Source organism: Amia ocellicauda, chromosome 4, assembly GCF_036373705.1.
Source record: "Amia ocellicauda isolate fAmiCal2 chromosome 4, fAmiCal2.hap1, whole genome shotgun sequence".
Lineage (NCBI taxonomy): Eukaryota > Metazoa > Chordata > Actinopteri > Amiiformes > Amiidae > Amia > Amia ocellicauda.
Window position 1 is genome coordinate 67,268 of NC_089853.1, and position 12,402 is coordinate 79,669.

The window sequence follows — 12,402 nt, forward strand, 5'->3', positions numbered from 1 at the left end:
TCCATGAATAGATGGCAGTCCAGGCGCTCCGCACTGATGGAGGGTGTGGAGGTGCGGCTGGGGGGGGCAGGGCAGAGGGAGTGAGAGAGAGAGGGGTATACGCACACACACGCGCATACACACACAAACATTTCAGGCCACTCCTAGGTGTATCTAGGAGTCTCCACAGTAGTGTGTGTGTGTGTGTGTGTGTGTGTGAAGCAGGCAGTGGGGCTAAATGGCTCCCATCATTTTCCTTCCATCGCTCTCTTCCTCTCTCTAAGGGACTGTGGTCTGAATGGGTCTCTATTGGTTCTGAGTGGGTGTGGCCAGGCTGTGTGTGGAGTTCCAGGTTTTATTTGTTTCATTTTGCCTCTCCTGTTTTCTTGGGCCGAGCAGACTGTGATCCTATTGGTTGACCCTCCACCCCCCCACCCCCCTTGCGTGCCACACTGCGCTGTGATTGGCCGCCTGACTTGGGGCGTGTAGAGCTGAGCTCTGATTTTGTTCCATTAAAAGAGAAACAGAAAGTTGTTTTTACTGATTGAGTGGTGCCTCATTGACTGGGGGGACAATTACTGACTGGTACCTGTGAGTGTGTGTATGTGTTACTGTGAGTGTCTGAGTGTGTGTATCAGTGTGTGAGTGTGTGTTTGTGTGAGAGTATAGATGCATGTGTGTGTATATATCGGCATGCATTTTCAGTGTTTTTTTCTGCAATACATTTCCCCTCTGCCTCCTCTCAAGGACACAGAGAGAGACAAAGAGGTAGGGGGAGGGAGAGAGAGAGAGAGAGAGAGAGAGAGAGAGAGAGAGAGAGAGAGAGAGAGAGAGAGAGAGAGAATGAGCAGGTACAGAGACAGAGGGAGAGGAAGAGAGAGAGAGAGAGAGAGAGGTGAAGGTACAGAGACAGAGAGGGAGGTGGATGTCCACAGAGAGACAGGCAGAGAGAGGGAGGTAGAGGTACAGAAAAGAGAGGGAGGTGGAGGTGCAGAGATAGAGACAGACGGCTCTCAGTGCTGAACAGATGGTCCCAGTGGGGGTGCCCCCCGACGTCACTCTCCTCTCTATTTAAAGACAGACCCCTGCACCCCAATCCTCCCCTGCTTCCCTCTCTCATGCACTCCTTCCCTGCTCTTCTCTTCTTTGATCTCCAGCCACCCTCTTCCCAATCTGCCCTCCTCACCTGTACTCTCCACTCTTCTACCATTAGTGAAATATGTGCTGGAAATATATATCAATATATAAATATATGTTTGTGAATATGTTTTTAAATGTATTCCAATAGATTGTGTGTGAGAGAGAAAGACAGGGCAAGGAGAGAGAGAGGGAGATATTATTAATTATGAGATAATATAATATTTTTTTATTATGAATTATTAATGATTGTAATAATTGTTATTATCAAGGTCTGCGAGTGAGAGATCAGGCTTCAGCGCCGGGGAGATGCTGAGAGAGAGCTGAGAGACGACAGAGCTGAGAGAGCGGTGCAAGATGACACCTTGTGGAGGGACTGGGTATCACAGTCAGGCCGAGGCAATGACACTCTCACACACACACTGACACACAAACTGATACACTGCTGATGTTGCCAAAGCTTTCAAACACATTACAGCACAGGGACAATACAATCAAATCATAATAATATACAAGCAAGGATTTAAAAAAACAACAACAAGCAAACACTGAATTACACAATAAAGCAGATTTTCTCAGTCCGCAATTTAAATATTATTGTCTCCTCAGTTTTGTTAATGAATGTTAAACAACAACAGAAAAGTTAATCCCTCCCTATCCCCAGTAACACAGGGTGCTGCAGGGTGTCTCACTGTCCCTCAGGTTGTGACAGGGTGTTGCAGGGTGTCTCACTGTCCCTCAAGCTCACTGGTGTCAGTTCTGTGTGCCTCAGAGCCCGCTGGCCCAGGGGTTCCTTGTCTGGGGGGAGCTGGTTGCTCATTAGTGCCTTGTATATTTATAATGTATTTAGAGGAGTCCTGGTCGGCCTGGTTTAGGTGGAACCAGAACTTGTATTGGTAATTTATTTTTGCCAAATTGAGTCTTTATGGCACAGAAAGCCCAGAAACTGTTGGAACAGTGTTGAGCTCAGACTGCAGTCCTGTCTCACCCCACTGCCCTGAGAGAAGAACTCTGATCTATTGTAGACAATTTTCACTCCGCATTTGTTTCCCGAATACATTGTCTTTACAGTGTCATAGACTTCACCCCAACGCCACTTTGGAGAAGTTTATAGAACAGTACTTCATGCCAGATTGAATCAAATGCCTTTTTAAAGTCCACACAGCAGGCGGATATTTTCAATAGTTGGGGTATTTGTGTTGATTGGGGTGTAAAGGCGGTCAGTGGTGCGCTGTTACTCAGGACACTCCCCCCCCACTCTTCCACTAGACTCACACCCCAGACAGACACAGAGATCACAACCGTACAACAACCTTTATTCACTAAGACACAAAAACAGCCAGCTGCACAAACACAAGTGTGCAAGTGAGTGTCAGTGTTCGATTGTGTGCGTGTTTCAGTGAGTGAGTCAGTCGGTGGGCAAGTGTGTCAGCGTGTGGCAGAGTCAGTGTCCAGGTACTCCAGGTCCGGCTGCCGCAGTCGAGCCTCCATGTCTCTGTTCCGGGTGAATTCCTGCAGCAGCTGCATCACGTCTCCCTGGTACTGAGGGGGAGAGGGCTGTGCTCCTGGGAGGGCAAGAGACACAGTGTGTACAGAATGTCACACACACACACACACACACACACACACACACACACTCAGTCTCTCTTTCTCACAGACACACTCACTCACACATAGATACACACACACTCTTAAACAATGTCTGCACACACTCATACAGACATTACACACTCATTACACACACACACAAAGAGTTCTATACAAATACTGCCAAATATCTCCCTCCCTCACCAGTGGCCCAGTAGTAGATGTCCCAGTCGTTGCTGGGCTCGTTGATCAGTCTGTCATACTGCAGCAGCTGAGGCTCAGTCATGGAGTCCAGGTACTTCTTGGCAAACAGACTGAGAGAGAGAGGGAGAGAGAGGGAGAGCATGGGGGGAAAAGGAGGAGAGAAGGAGAGTAGTAATATCAATAGTATTATCAGTGTGTTATATAGCTCAATAGAATGCAGTTGCCTCACAGTAGTGTCTCATTGGTTTTCCAGTGCACTAGATTGTACTAGATTGTAGATTGTAAAAGCTGATGAGTGCAGACGATGTAAGGTCACAGTCCAGGGCCGAGGGAGAGGGGGCACGCAGCGTGTAACAGCGCTCGTGGGTGTAATAACAGGCGGTGCCGTACCTCAGCAGAATGCAGTTCTCCAGCATGCCTCTCTTGCGGCTCTCATACAGTAGTCTCCGGCGCTTTGTGCAAATTGGCTCATTGGGCCGCGCCTCCCACGGGGGCAGGGGGATGTCCAGGGGGTCCTGCCCAGAGTCGCCACGGTAACCCCTCTCCAAGCACATGCCTGCAGCCCGTCGCCATGAAGCCCGCACAGCCCACAGCCCGGAGACGGCCTGCTGCCACGGAAACACAGGCCACAGCATCACTACCCTGGCAACGCCCGGCGGCGGCGCTGACACTCTGCAGCCTGCCACGCCAGCACTGCACACACTCACACATACTGCATTGCTATAATGTACTTACAGTGCTGTGACAGTAGGAGGCTGTGCTGTAGTAACAGTGTTGTACAACTGTGCAGTTCCAAAAACTACCATCCTATCAATATAATGTGCAGTGTATGTGAGAGTCAGTGTGTCAGCGTGTAGCAGACTGTATTTACAGCGCTGTGTAGTGTACAGTGTATTTACAGCACTGTGTAGTGCAGTGTATTCACAGCCCTATGTAGTGTAGTGTATTTACAGTGCTGTGTAGTGCACAGTGTATTCATAGCCCTGTATAGTGTACAGTGTATTTACAGCACTGTGTAGTGCACAGTGTATTCACAGCCCTGTGTAGTGTAGTGTATTTACAGTGTTGTGTAATGCAGAGTGTATTCACAGCACTGTGTAGTGCAGTGTATTCATAGCCCTGTGTAGTGTACAGTGTATTTACAGTGCTGTGTAGTGCACAGTGTATTCACAGCCCTGTGTAATGTAGTGTATTTACAGCGCTGTGACGGAACACAAGGTCACACTGCCCTGACTGCCGCAATGTCGCCGCCGGAGTCTCATCCCGCTGTTATCATCGCTTACCGTCCGCAGTGGGACTGACGGAAACATGAAGACTTCTCTCAGCTGCTTCTTTCTTCTATTACTCGTCCTCCTCCCGCTCTGTCTCTCTCGCTAGCGCTGTGTGTAAATGCGCTCTTCTTACGTCTATATGAAACACAGCTTCAACCGGGGCACTTTCAACTCCGCCTTTCAGGTCAGGTGACGGTCGACAGCCGCCATATTGGACAGGTTGTACATGAATTACATAAATACAATTTATTCAAGATGATTATACGAAATTATTATTATGATTATTACATACCATTTCAGTACAGTTACTGGTTTGTCTATATTATGATTATTATTATGATGATGATTTTTGTGTCTGTGTCTGTGGTGACTTGTTGTACGGAACTCCGTCGTCCCAGTCAGCCAGACGGACGCAGAAGAGGAATGTGTTTCACGGGCTCTGCGCTTCCCCGCCGGGCCGCCGGGCTGCCGGACCGCTTCCGCTGAGCACAAGTGCTTCCGGTGCGAGAGAACGCGAGCGAGTGAGAGCGAGAGGCTGGGAGACAACGAGAGACAGGGAGCCTAGCGGTGGAGATCCGTTATAGAAGAAAGGAAGGAGGGAGGAAGGAAGGAAGAGAGCAGGTTCACTTAGGAAAGTATCCGTGTCGTGATATAGACTAGTTTTGATTGGGGGGACTGCCGACACAGTCGCGACACGCCGCGCAGACACACACGCCTACACGCGCGCACGCCGGGAGCCGTGTGGCGGCGAGGCGGCTGGCAGCGGCCGAGACCACAAATCCAGCCTGGGGATGTCGGCCGAGGGAGCGGAGCTCATCGACATCTACTCCGAGGAGGAATTCAACCAGGCCAGCGGAGAGGTGAGGCGGGGAGAGCGGGAGGGAGAAAGCGGCAGAAAGATGGATTTGCACAGAGGGAGTGATATTTAGAAGAGAGATGCAGGCAGTAACTGTGAGAGAGCGAACGTGTCATAGTAACAGTGTAGTGACTGCACTGGATAGTCACACTGTATTAGTGAGCAGCACTGGATAGTCACACTGTATTAGTGAGCTGCACTGGATAGTCACGCTGTATTAGTGAGCTGCACTGGATAGTCACGCTGTATTAGTGAGCAGCTCTGGATAGTCACGCTGTATTAGTGAGCAGCTCTGGATAGTCACGCTGTATTTGTGAGCAGCACTGGAGAGTCACGCTGTATTTGTGAGCAGCACTGGAGTGTCACGCTGTATTTGTGAGCAGCACTGGAGTGTCACGCTGTATGAGTGAGCTGCACTGGATAGTCACACTGTATGAGTGAGCAGCACTGGATAGTCACGCTGTATTAGTGAGCTGCACTGGAGAGTCACACTGTATAGTCACACTGTTCTGTGGTGAGCTGCACTGGATAGTAACATAATGAGCTGGACTTTAGGCTACAGGCTTAATCTGACTGTTCAGCTACACAGCAGTTGAGCTGCAGTTATTTTAAACACTGCACAGCGCACATGTGCAGCTCTGCAGTAGAGTGACTCTGATGTAGCTCTACCTCCACCCTTGTCTCTCTCTCTTGATGTGCAGGAGATGGAGTTCGTGGGCAGGGCAGAGCCAGGCGATCTCTATGACGATGTGCTCACAGGTTCGGTGAGCCATGATAGGCCGGGTGGAGACGAGGCCACGGCCCCTGGGAAGGCCCCGCCCCGGAAGGCTGAGAACAAGCCGGCCATCTTGTACACCTACAGCGGAGGGCGGGGCAAGAGATTGGCTGTGTACGTGGGCAACTTTTCATGGGTAAGTGTGCACTGTACACTGTAACACTGTACTAGACACTATACTGTAATCACACTACACACACTGTTAGACGCACTGTAACACTATGCTGTGTTAGACGCACTGTAACACTATGCTGTGTTAGACGCACTAACACTGTACTGTATTAGATGCACTGTAACACTGTACTGTTAGACGCACTGTATTAGATGCACCATATCACTGTACTGTTAGACGCACTGTGCTGTATTAGACACACTAACACTGAGGGAAGAGACTGGTTGGTAAGAGTTCTAATCCCCTCCATTCCCCACAGTGGACAACGGACCGGGACCTGCTGGCAGCAGCCCAGGCAGTGGGTGTGAAGGATGTCCAGGAGATCAAATTTGCGGAGAATAGAGCGAATGGCCAGTCCAAGGGGTCAGTCTGTCTGTGTGTCTCTGTCCATCTGACTGTTTCTCTGTCCTCCTCCCTCCATGTCTTTATCCCTGCCCACCCCTCTCTCAGTACAATTCGGTTAAATTCAAGAAAGCTATATTGGCATAATTAATAAGTAACAGATTCTCCCTCCGTGTCTCCGTCCCTGACTGTCTCTGTCTCCTATGCAGCTATGCAGAGGTGGTTGTGTCCTCGGAGTCGTCTCTGCAGCGGCTGCTGGAGTCACTTCCGCAGCGCGAGGTGAACGGTGACAGGGTGGATTGCCGCTTTGCCACCAGACAGAACTGCTCGCTGTTCGAGACGCAGGCCAAGAGACGTGAGGACCACCGGGACAAGGGACACACTGACACACTGACGCACTTATTGATACACTGACTGACTGACGCACTGACTGAGATCCTGACATACTGATTGACTGACTGACTGCCCAACTGACTCCACGCCCTCTTTCCCTCTCTCTCTTCCTCTCTCTCTCAGGTGTTCCTCAGAGGTCGCACTCACGTGACTCTGTGGATTTCGGGGGGGGGTCGGAATCTCGCCCCCCTGTCTCCTCCCCGGAGCACCCCCACCACCTCCATCCCCACAACCCCCCCCACCCACATCCCCCCCCTCACCCCCCCCCTCACTCCCACTCTCATCCTCACCCTCACCCCCACCCCCACACTCACCCCCACCCTCACCCTCACCCTCACCCACATTCCGACAAGCCATCCTCGCTGCCCCCCCCCTTCTACGGCCGCCCCGCTCCATTTGGAGGTGACCTCCCGCCCCCCTTCCCCCCCCCGCCCGGACTGCCCCCGCCCCCCCCCCCAATGCCCCCTCTCCCTCACCTGTACCCCCCACCCCCCCCACACCTGCCCGCACAGGCCACACCCACCCTGCACCTCAACCCGGCCTTCTTCCCCCCCGTGGCGGCCGAGGGCTACAGCCAGTCAGCACACAGTGCCACAGCGTTCAACCGGCACAGGTGAGGAAGGCAGGTGTGTTTGTGTGCACATCCGTGTGCTCCAGTGTGTGTGTGTGTGTGTGTGTACTCACTCCAGTGTCTGTGCGAGTGCGTGTGTGTCTGTCTTTCTTAAGCTAAGGTCACACTACACAATTTTTTACATGATTTTTTGGCACGGTTTGTCCCCCCTGACAAATCTGCACTGCTTGTGACGAGCAGCTGGTCAGGCGCGAGCCGATACCGATGCCCCTGTCGTGAGAGCAGGTCAACGCTGCCATCACTCGCCCTCCAATCCGATCGTCAGCTAGTCGGAGCCCCTACGGTTTTATTAAACATGTTTAATATTTACTCAGCATGGATCGTGTAGGGTGATGTGATTAACGTCACACAGACCAACAGCAGCCAATGAGAGCTTAATGAAGAATAAACATGACAGGAGTATTTGATTTTCTTAAGTATTTATTGAAATACTTCAAATACCAATGGTTGTCTTGGGGCAGGTTATTTAAAAAGACTAATACAGGGAAAATATGTTCAAATACAATTAGTATCTGTAATTGACTCAGGACTGTGCAGAATATCAGTCCCTACAATGCGCTGCTCAGACTGTGGGATGGATGTCGCCTGTGTGTTGCTCAGCTCCAGCTGAGGCATAAATTCGGTGAAATTTTCTTTTCGCTCTCAAATCGGGTCAGACTGTAGAAATCGTGTAGTGTGAGCCCAGCAACAGTCTGTCTGTGTGTGTTTCTCTGTGTGTCTCTGTCTGTACGCCTTGTTGCATCTGTTCATTAACCTGCTCTCTCTCCCCGCGCAGAGAGGCCGACCCCCCTCCAGGTGTGCTGTCGGAGGGCGAGGGGGAGGAGCTGATGAACAGGAACAGAGCCATCGCCTCTAGTGCCATGGCCAAGGCACTGTCCGGAGCCAGTGCCGGTGAGGGCTGGGATTCTTTGGGGGGGCGGGGGGGAGAAATTCGCTGTGAATATTGTGACACTGAGCAGAGCTGTGTGCGACCCTCTCTCTCAAATTCAAATTCAAATTGGCATGACACACAATTTTCGTATTCTCAAAGCAATCATGTCTACACACATCAACGGTATCAATAAACGTAACATCTGTCCACACTGTGGCCATTCCTGAACACGGGAAGTGACAATATGTGGGCAGTAACTATTTGTACATGTATACACACCTACATGCGTATAAACATATTTAAATCAAACACACACATGCTCATATATATACACACACATATACACATATGACTGGCTGACATGCTGACTATTTCTGTATATTAACAGACACCCGGTGTGTCAGTATGTCAGTGTGTCATTGCTGCATGAACCCTCTCTCTCCCTCAGGTGACTTTGCTCTGGCGATCGAGACGCTGCTCACGGCGCTGGCTGTGCTCAGGCAGTCGCGGGTCAGCGGAGAGGAGCGCTGCCGGGCCCTGGTCTCCTCGCTCAAGGACTGTCTGCACAGCATCGAGATCCGCAGCTACGGGTCCCGGTGAGTGAGTGAGTGAAAGTGAGCGGCTGTGTGTGCATGTGTGTGAGCGAGCGGTAGTGCGCGCGCGTGCAAGTGGCAGTGCATGCGTGTGTGTGAGAGAGAGAGAGAGTGAGAGGGAGTGACTAGATTATAAACCGAGTTTCAATGTAGTTCTTTCACATCGCCCTCCCTCTCTCTCTCTCTCCCCCCTGCAGGAAGAGACATCGCTCCAGGGACCGAGAGAGAGAAAGGGACCGCGACAGAGACCGTGACCGGGAGAGGGATAGAGAGAGGGACCGGGACCGGGAGAGGGATAGAGAGCGGGACCGGGACCGGGATCGGGAGAGAGAGAGGGAGGGCGCTCCCCCCGGCCAGCCCTGGGAAGGGGGGTCCCGGAGGCACCGTGAGCACTCCCCCAGTGGAGAGAGGGAGAGAGAGAGGGAGAGAGAAAGGGAGCGACATGAGGACCACAGCCGGGAGAGAGAGAGGGAGCGAGAGAGGGATAGGCATCACGATCACAGAGACCGACATCGCTAGGATACACTGGTCAGCCAATGACAGCTGCTGTCACAGAGCAGGGCATTGTGGGAGTCTGGAGGACTGCAGCAGAAAACATGTCTGAAAGAGAGAGGGAGAGAGAGAGCAGGAGAGGGGGGGGTGAAGACCACGAGAGAGAAGGAGATGGATGGAGAAAAACATTTTCCTCCAAACTGCCTCACCCACCCCAAGCTCCTGATGCTCTGGACTTCCCCGTTCTCCCTCTCTCTCCCGGTTCAGAGCATAGAGAGCTTTCTATTCTAATTCATAATGATTTTGTTTTATTTTAATTTAATTTTTAACTGGAAGGCTGTGGGGCAGGCCGGGGCTGTATTCGGGGTTCATACTGTCACTGTGTCAGTTGTCATTTTTTTTGTTTATTTTTTTTGTAACAAAAATAATTAAAAATGAAAAGAAATATGTGACTTTGGACAGTTTGTGTGTGTGTGTGAGAAACTGAGCGAGTGTGTGAGTGTGAGAAACTGAGCGTGTGAGTGAGACGAGTGCATCATAAAACTGAAGAGCAAAACTTTATTACAATCTTTTTATGAAAATAGATGAAGTCCAGACCTCTATAGAAACTCTGCTCCACTGCACACACTTAACACATTTATAACAGTTTAAAACATCACAGCCCCTCTCCAGTTCCAAGCAATACTGCACTGTACTAGAGCATACTGTCATTTATATTCTAATTGATGATGGTTGCTTGTTCGTGTTCTGGCTGGGAGGTCTCTCTCTGTGTCTGCCTGTTCAGCTCTAGTACAGATGTGACCTGTGAAAGCAAGAGAGAGTCATTTGGTTCGTTATAAACCTTAAGACGGCCTGAGACCGGTCTGGGTCATCAGTGTATCAGCCTGTTGGTGTCAGTACCGGGTCAGAGTGGTCAGCATAGTTAGTACCTGGTCAGAGTGGTCAGAGTGGTCAGCTCCAGCAGCAGCTCAGGGCAGTACAGAACCAGCAGGCCGGCGGTCAGCAGCAGCTCCAGCCGCAGGATGAAGGTCTGCAGCAGCAGGAAGTAGAGACACAGCACGGCGCAGGGCAGCCACAGGCACACACTGACGCACACACACACCCTGCGCTGGCACAGGTTCCCCTTACTGCCTGAGGACGGACAGGAGCCCCGGCTGTCACTGAAGTGTGTGAGGCCAAGGCACACAAATATACACAAGAATATGGGAGGCAGGAGAGAGAGTCACACACACTCACTCACCGTAGAAGAGCCTCAGGGTCTCCACCCCCAGGAAGAGCAGCAGCAGCAGCAGCTCCAGAGCCAGGTTGGAGGGGGGGTAGGGCAGCAGCACTCCTACACAGACAGAGAGAGAGAGGTGGCTCTGTAGCGGGTCTAGGGAAACACTCCACTAGGTGAGAGGTCGGATGTTGGGGAGTGTGTATTGAGGGTCACCAACCTTTGTAGATGAACATGAGGATCTCGGCAATGAAGAAGGCAGTGAAGTACCAGCTGTTGAGGAACAGCAGGACCTCTAGAGGAGTGGAGGACAACTACAGGAGCCTGGAGTCAAGACTGACACACGACACACTGCAGGAGCCTGGAGTCAAGACTGACACACTGACTGACACACTGACTGACATACTGACACACTGCAGGAGCCTGGAGTCAAGACTGACACACTGACTGACACACTGACTGACATACTGACACACTGCAGGAGCCTGGAGTCAAGACTGACACACTGACTGTCTGTACCTCTGCCTCTCTACCTTCCCCTCCTCATCCCTCCCTCTCTTCCTCACAGAAGGATACGATTCTAGTGTTCTTTCCTGCAGAAAGAGGCAAGAAAACGTATCATTAGTAGTAGTTCCTCAGAGAACTGTCAACAGGGTCGATACACATTGCTGAGTACTGTCACAGCTGAGTAAAACACACAACACTATACTACAGTGCAGCGTAGTATAATAGAGTACAACACACATCGCAACACAACTGAACTGGTCACGCAACGAGAATAATCTGGGAGCGGCCAGCAGGAGGCGCACCGGTCCGAACCGCTTTATTGCTCTTTGTTTTCATGGTTTGGTTTGTTTGGACGAGTCTCCGCTGCTCGTATCGCCGTTATAAAGCGCTGCTTTCCGGTTCCGCTGCCCCTGCGAAGCACCGACAGCGAGCTCACCGTCGGGTTATTGGCTATAGACCGATATTCACTCACACACACACAACACACACCGATATTCACACTGTTATTTATTCACACTGTTCTTCACACAAACTCACCATCCGACGCCATCTTTTCTCACCATGGAAACCGCTTCTCTTTCAACGTCATATCCTGCAAGCGGGGAGCTACCGTAAGACGTGTAAAATAGGCGCGCACACAAACTGCGTGTTTCTCCAGCTGCGGTCCTGAGAGACACAGTCCAGTCCGGCAGGGTGTCAGGTAGAGGTGCTTCACAGCTGTAGCAGCAGGTGGTGTGCAGTCCTCCAGGACGACTCATCCATGGAGGGAAGCTTCACCGCAGCTTTGTGATATTGCTAGAAACATGCTTCTTCTTTCAGGGACACCATTCTACAATCGGTAAGCTTAATAATTAAATATTAAATATGTCTAATCAGTGTTTATTATTATTGGTACGTGTTAATGAAGCCAAATGTAAATAGGGAGAAGTTTAAATGTGTATATTGCGTGTTTCCCACAGTACCGTCATTAAACACAGCAATGAATTAGTTATTGTTGCGCGACATGTGTTATCCTGGGATATACAACTTTTCTATAGAGACAAAATCAACAGCACAGCATGGGCACTTAAATTCCCTTTAATCAAATCACTATTAAACTATAGTCTGCTTTCCATAGATCCATCCACGAAACCGGGACAGGGAAACAGGGAAGCCGGAGCCAAACCCGGCAGGCATAGGGCGCAAGGCAGGAATACAATTCCGCAACTATTAACCATGTTACATTACAATTACGAGACCTTTAATTTTACTTATTGTACTTGAACAATATATCCCCTGACATTGGCCTGACACTGACGAGTGTCAGTGGAGCCACCTCCTCAAACCAGAGTAGCTTTTCCAGATCAGCAGGGACACAAGGACCCGGGGACACAAAT

At 50.7% G+C, this 12,402-nt stretch overlaps 3 protein-coding genes across 4 annotated transcripts; 1 reads left to right on the plus strand and 2 right to left on the minus strand.

Moving 5' to 3' along the window:
* Positions 1-2,411: 2,411 nt before the first annotated feature.
* On the minus strand, positions 2,412-4,479 carry sdhaf2 (succinate dehydrogenase complex assembly factor 2). 2 transcript variants are annotated; one of them, XM_066700318.1, is made up of 4 exons: positions 4,191-4,479; positions 3,298-3,515; positions 2,908-3,017; positions 2,412-2,681 (listed from the first exon to the last, which is right to left on the minus strand). In XM_066700318.1, the coding sequence occupies exons 1-4, from the start codon at positions 4,215-4,217 to the stop codon at positions 2,545-2,547; spliced, it is 492 nt and encodes a 163-aa protein (XP_066556415.1). In that variant the 5' UTR covers positions 4,218-4,479; the 3' UTR covers positions 2,412-2,544. The 2 variants fall into 2 exon arrangements, with proteins under 2 accessions (XP_066556415.1, XP_066556416.1); XM_066700319.1 differs by having other exon boundaries at positions 3,298-3,512; positions 4,191-4,477.
* A 148-nt stretch (positions 4,480-4,627) lies between these two features.
* Positions 4,628-9,748, plus strand: LOC136747484 (cleavage and polyadenylation specificity factor subunit 7). The gene is made up of 8 exons (XM_066700317.1): positions 4,628-5,038; positions 5,736-5,945; positions 6,241-6,344; positions 6,533-6,678; positions 6,840-7,329; positions 8,123-8,238; positions 8,667-8,814; positions 9,009-9,748. Exons 1-8 carry the CDS (start codon positions 4,970-4,972, stop codon positions 9,328-9,330), a joined length of 1,605 nt encoding a protein of 534 aa, XP_066556414.1. The 5' UTR covers positions 4,628-4,969; the 3' UTR covers positions 9,331-9,748.
* Positions 9,749-9,847: 99 nt separating this feature from the next.
* tmem216 (transmembrane protein 216) lies at positions 9,848-11,614 on the minus strand. The gene is made up of 6 exons (XM_066700320.1): positions 11,564-11,614; positions 11,096-11,112; positions 10,740-10,833; positions 10,544-10,636; positions 10,233-10,434; positions 9,848-10,105 (listed from the first exon to the last, which is right to left on the minus strand). The coding sequence occupies exons 1-6, from the start codon at positions 11,574-11,576 to the stop codon at positions 10,090-10,092; spliced, it is 435 nt and encodes a 144-aa protein (XP_066556417.1). The 5' UTR covers positions 11,577-11,614; the 3' UTR covers positions 9,848-10,089.
* Between the last annotated feature and the right edge of the window lie 788 nt (positions 11,615-12,402).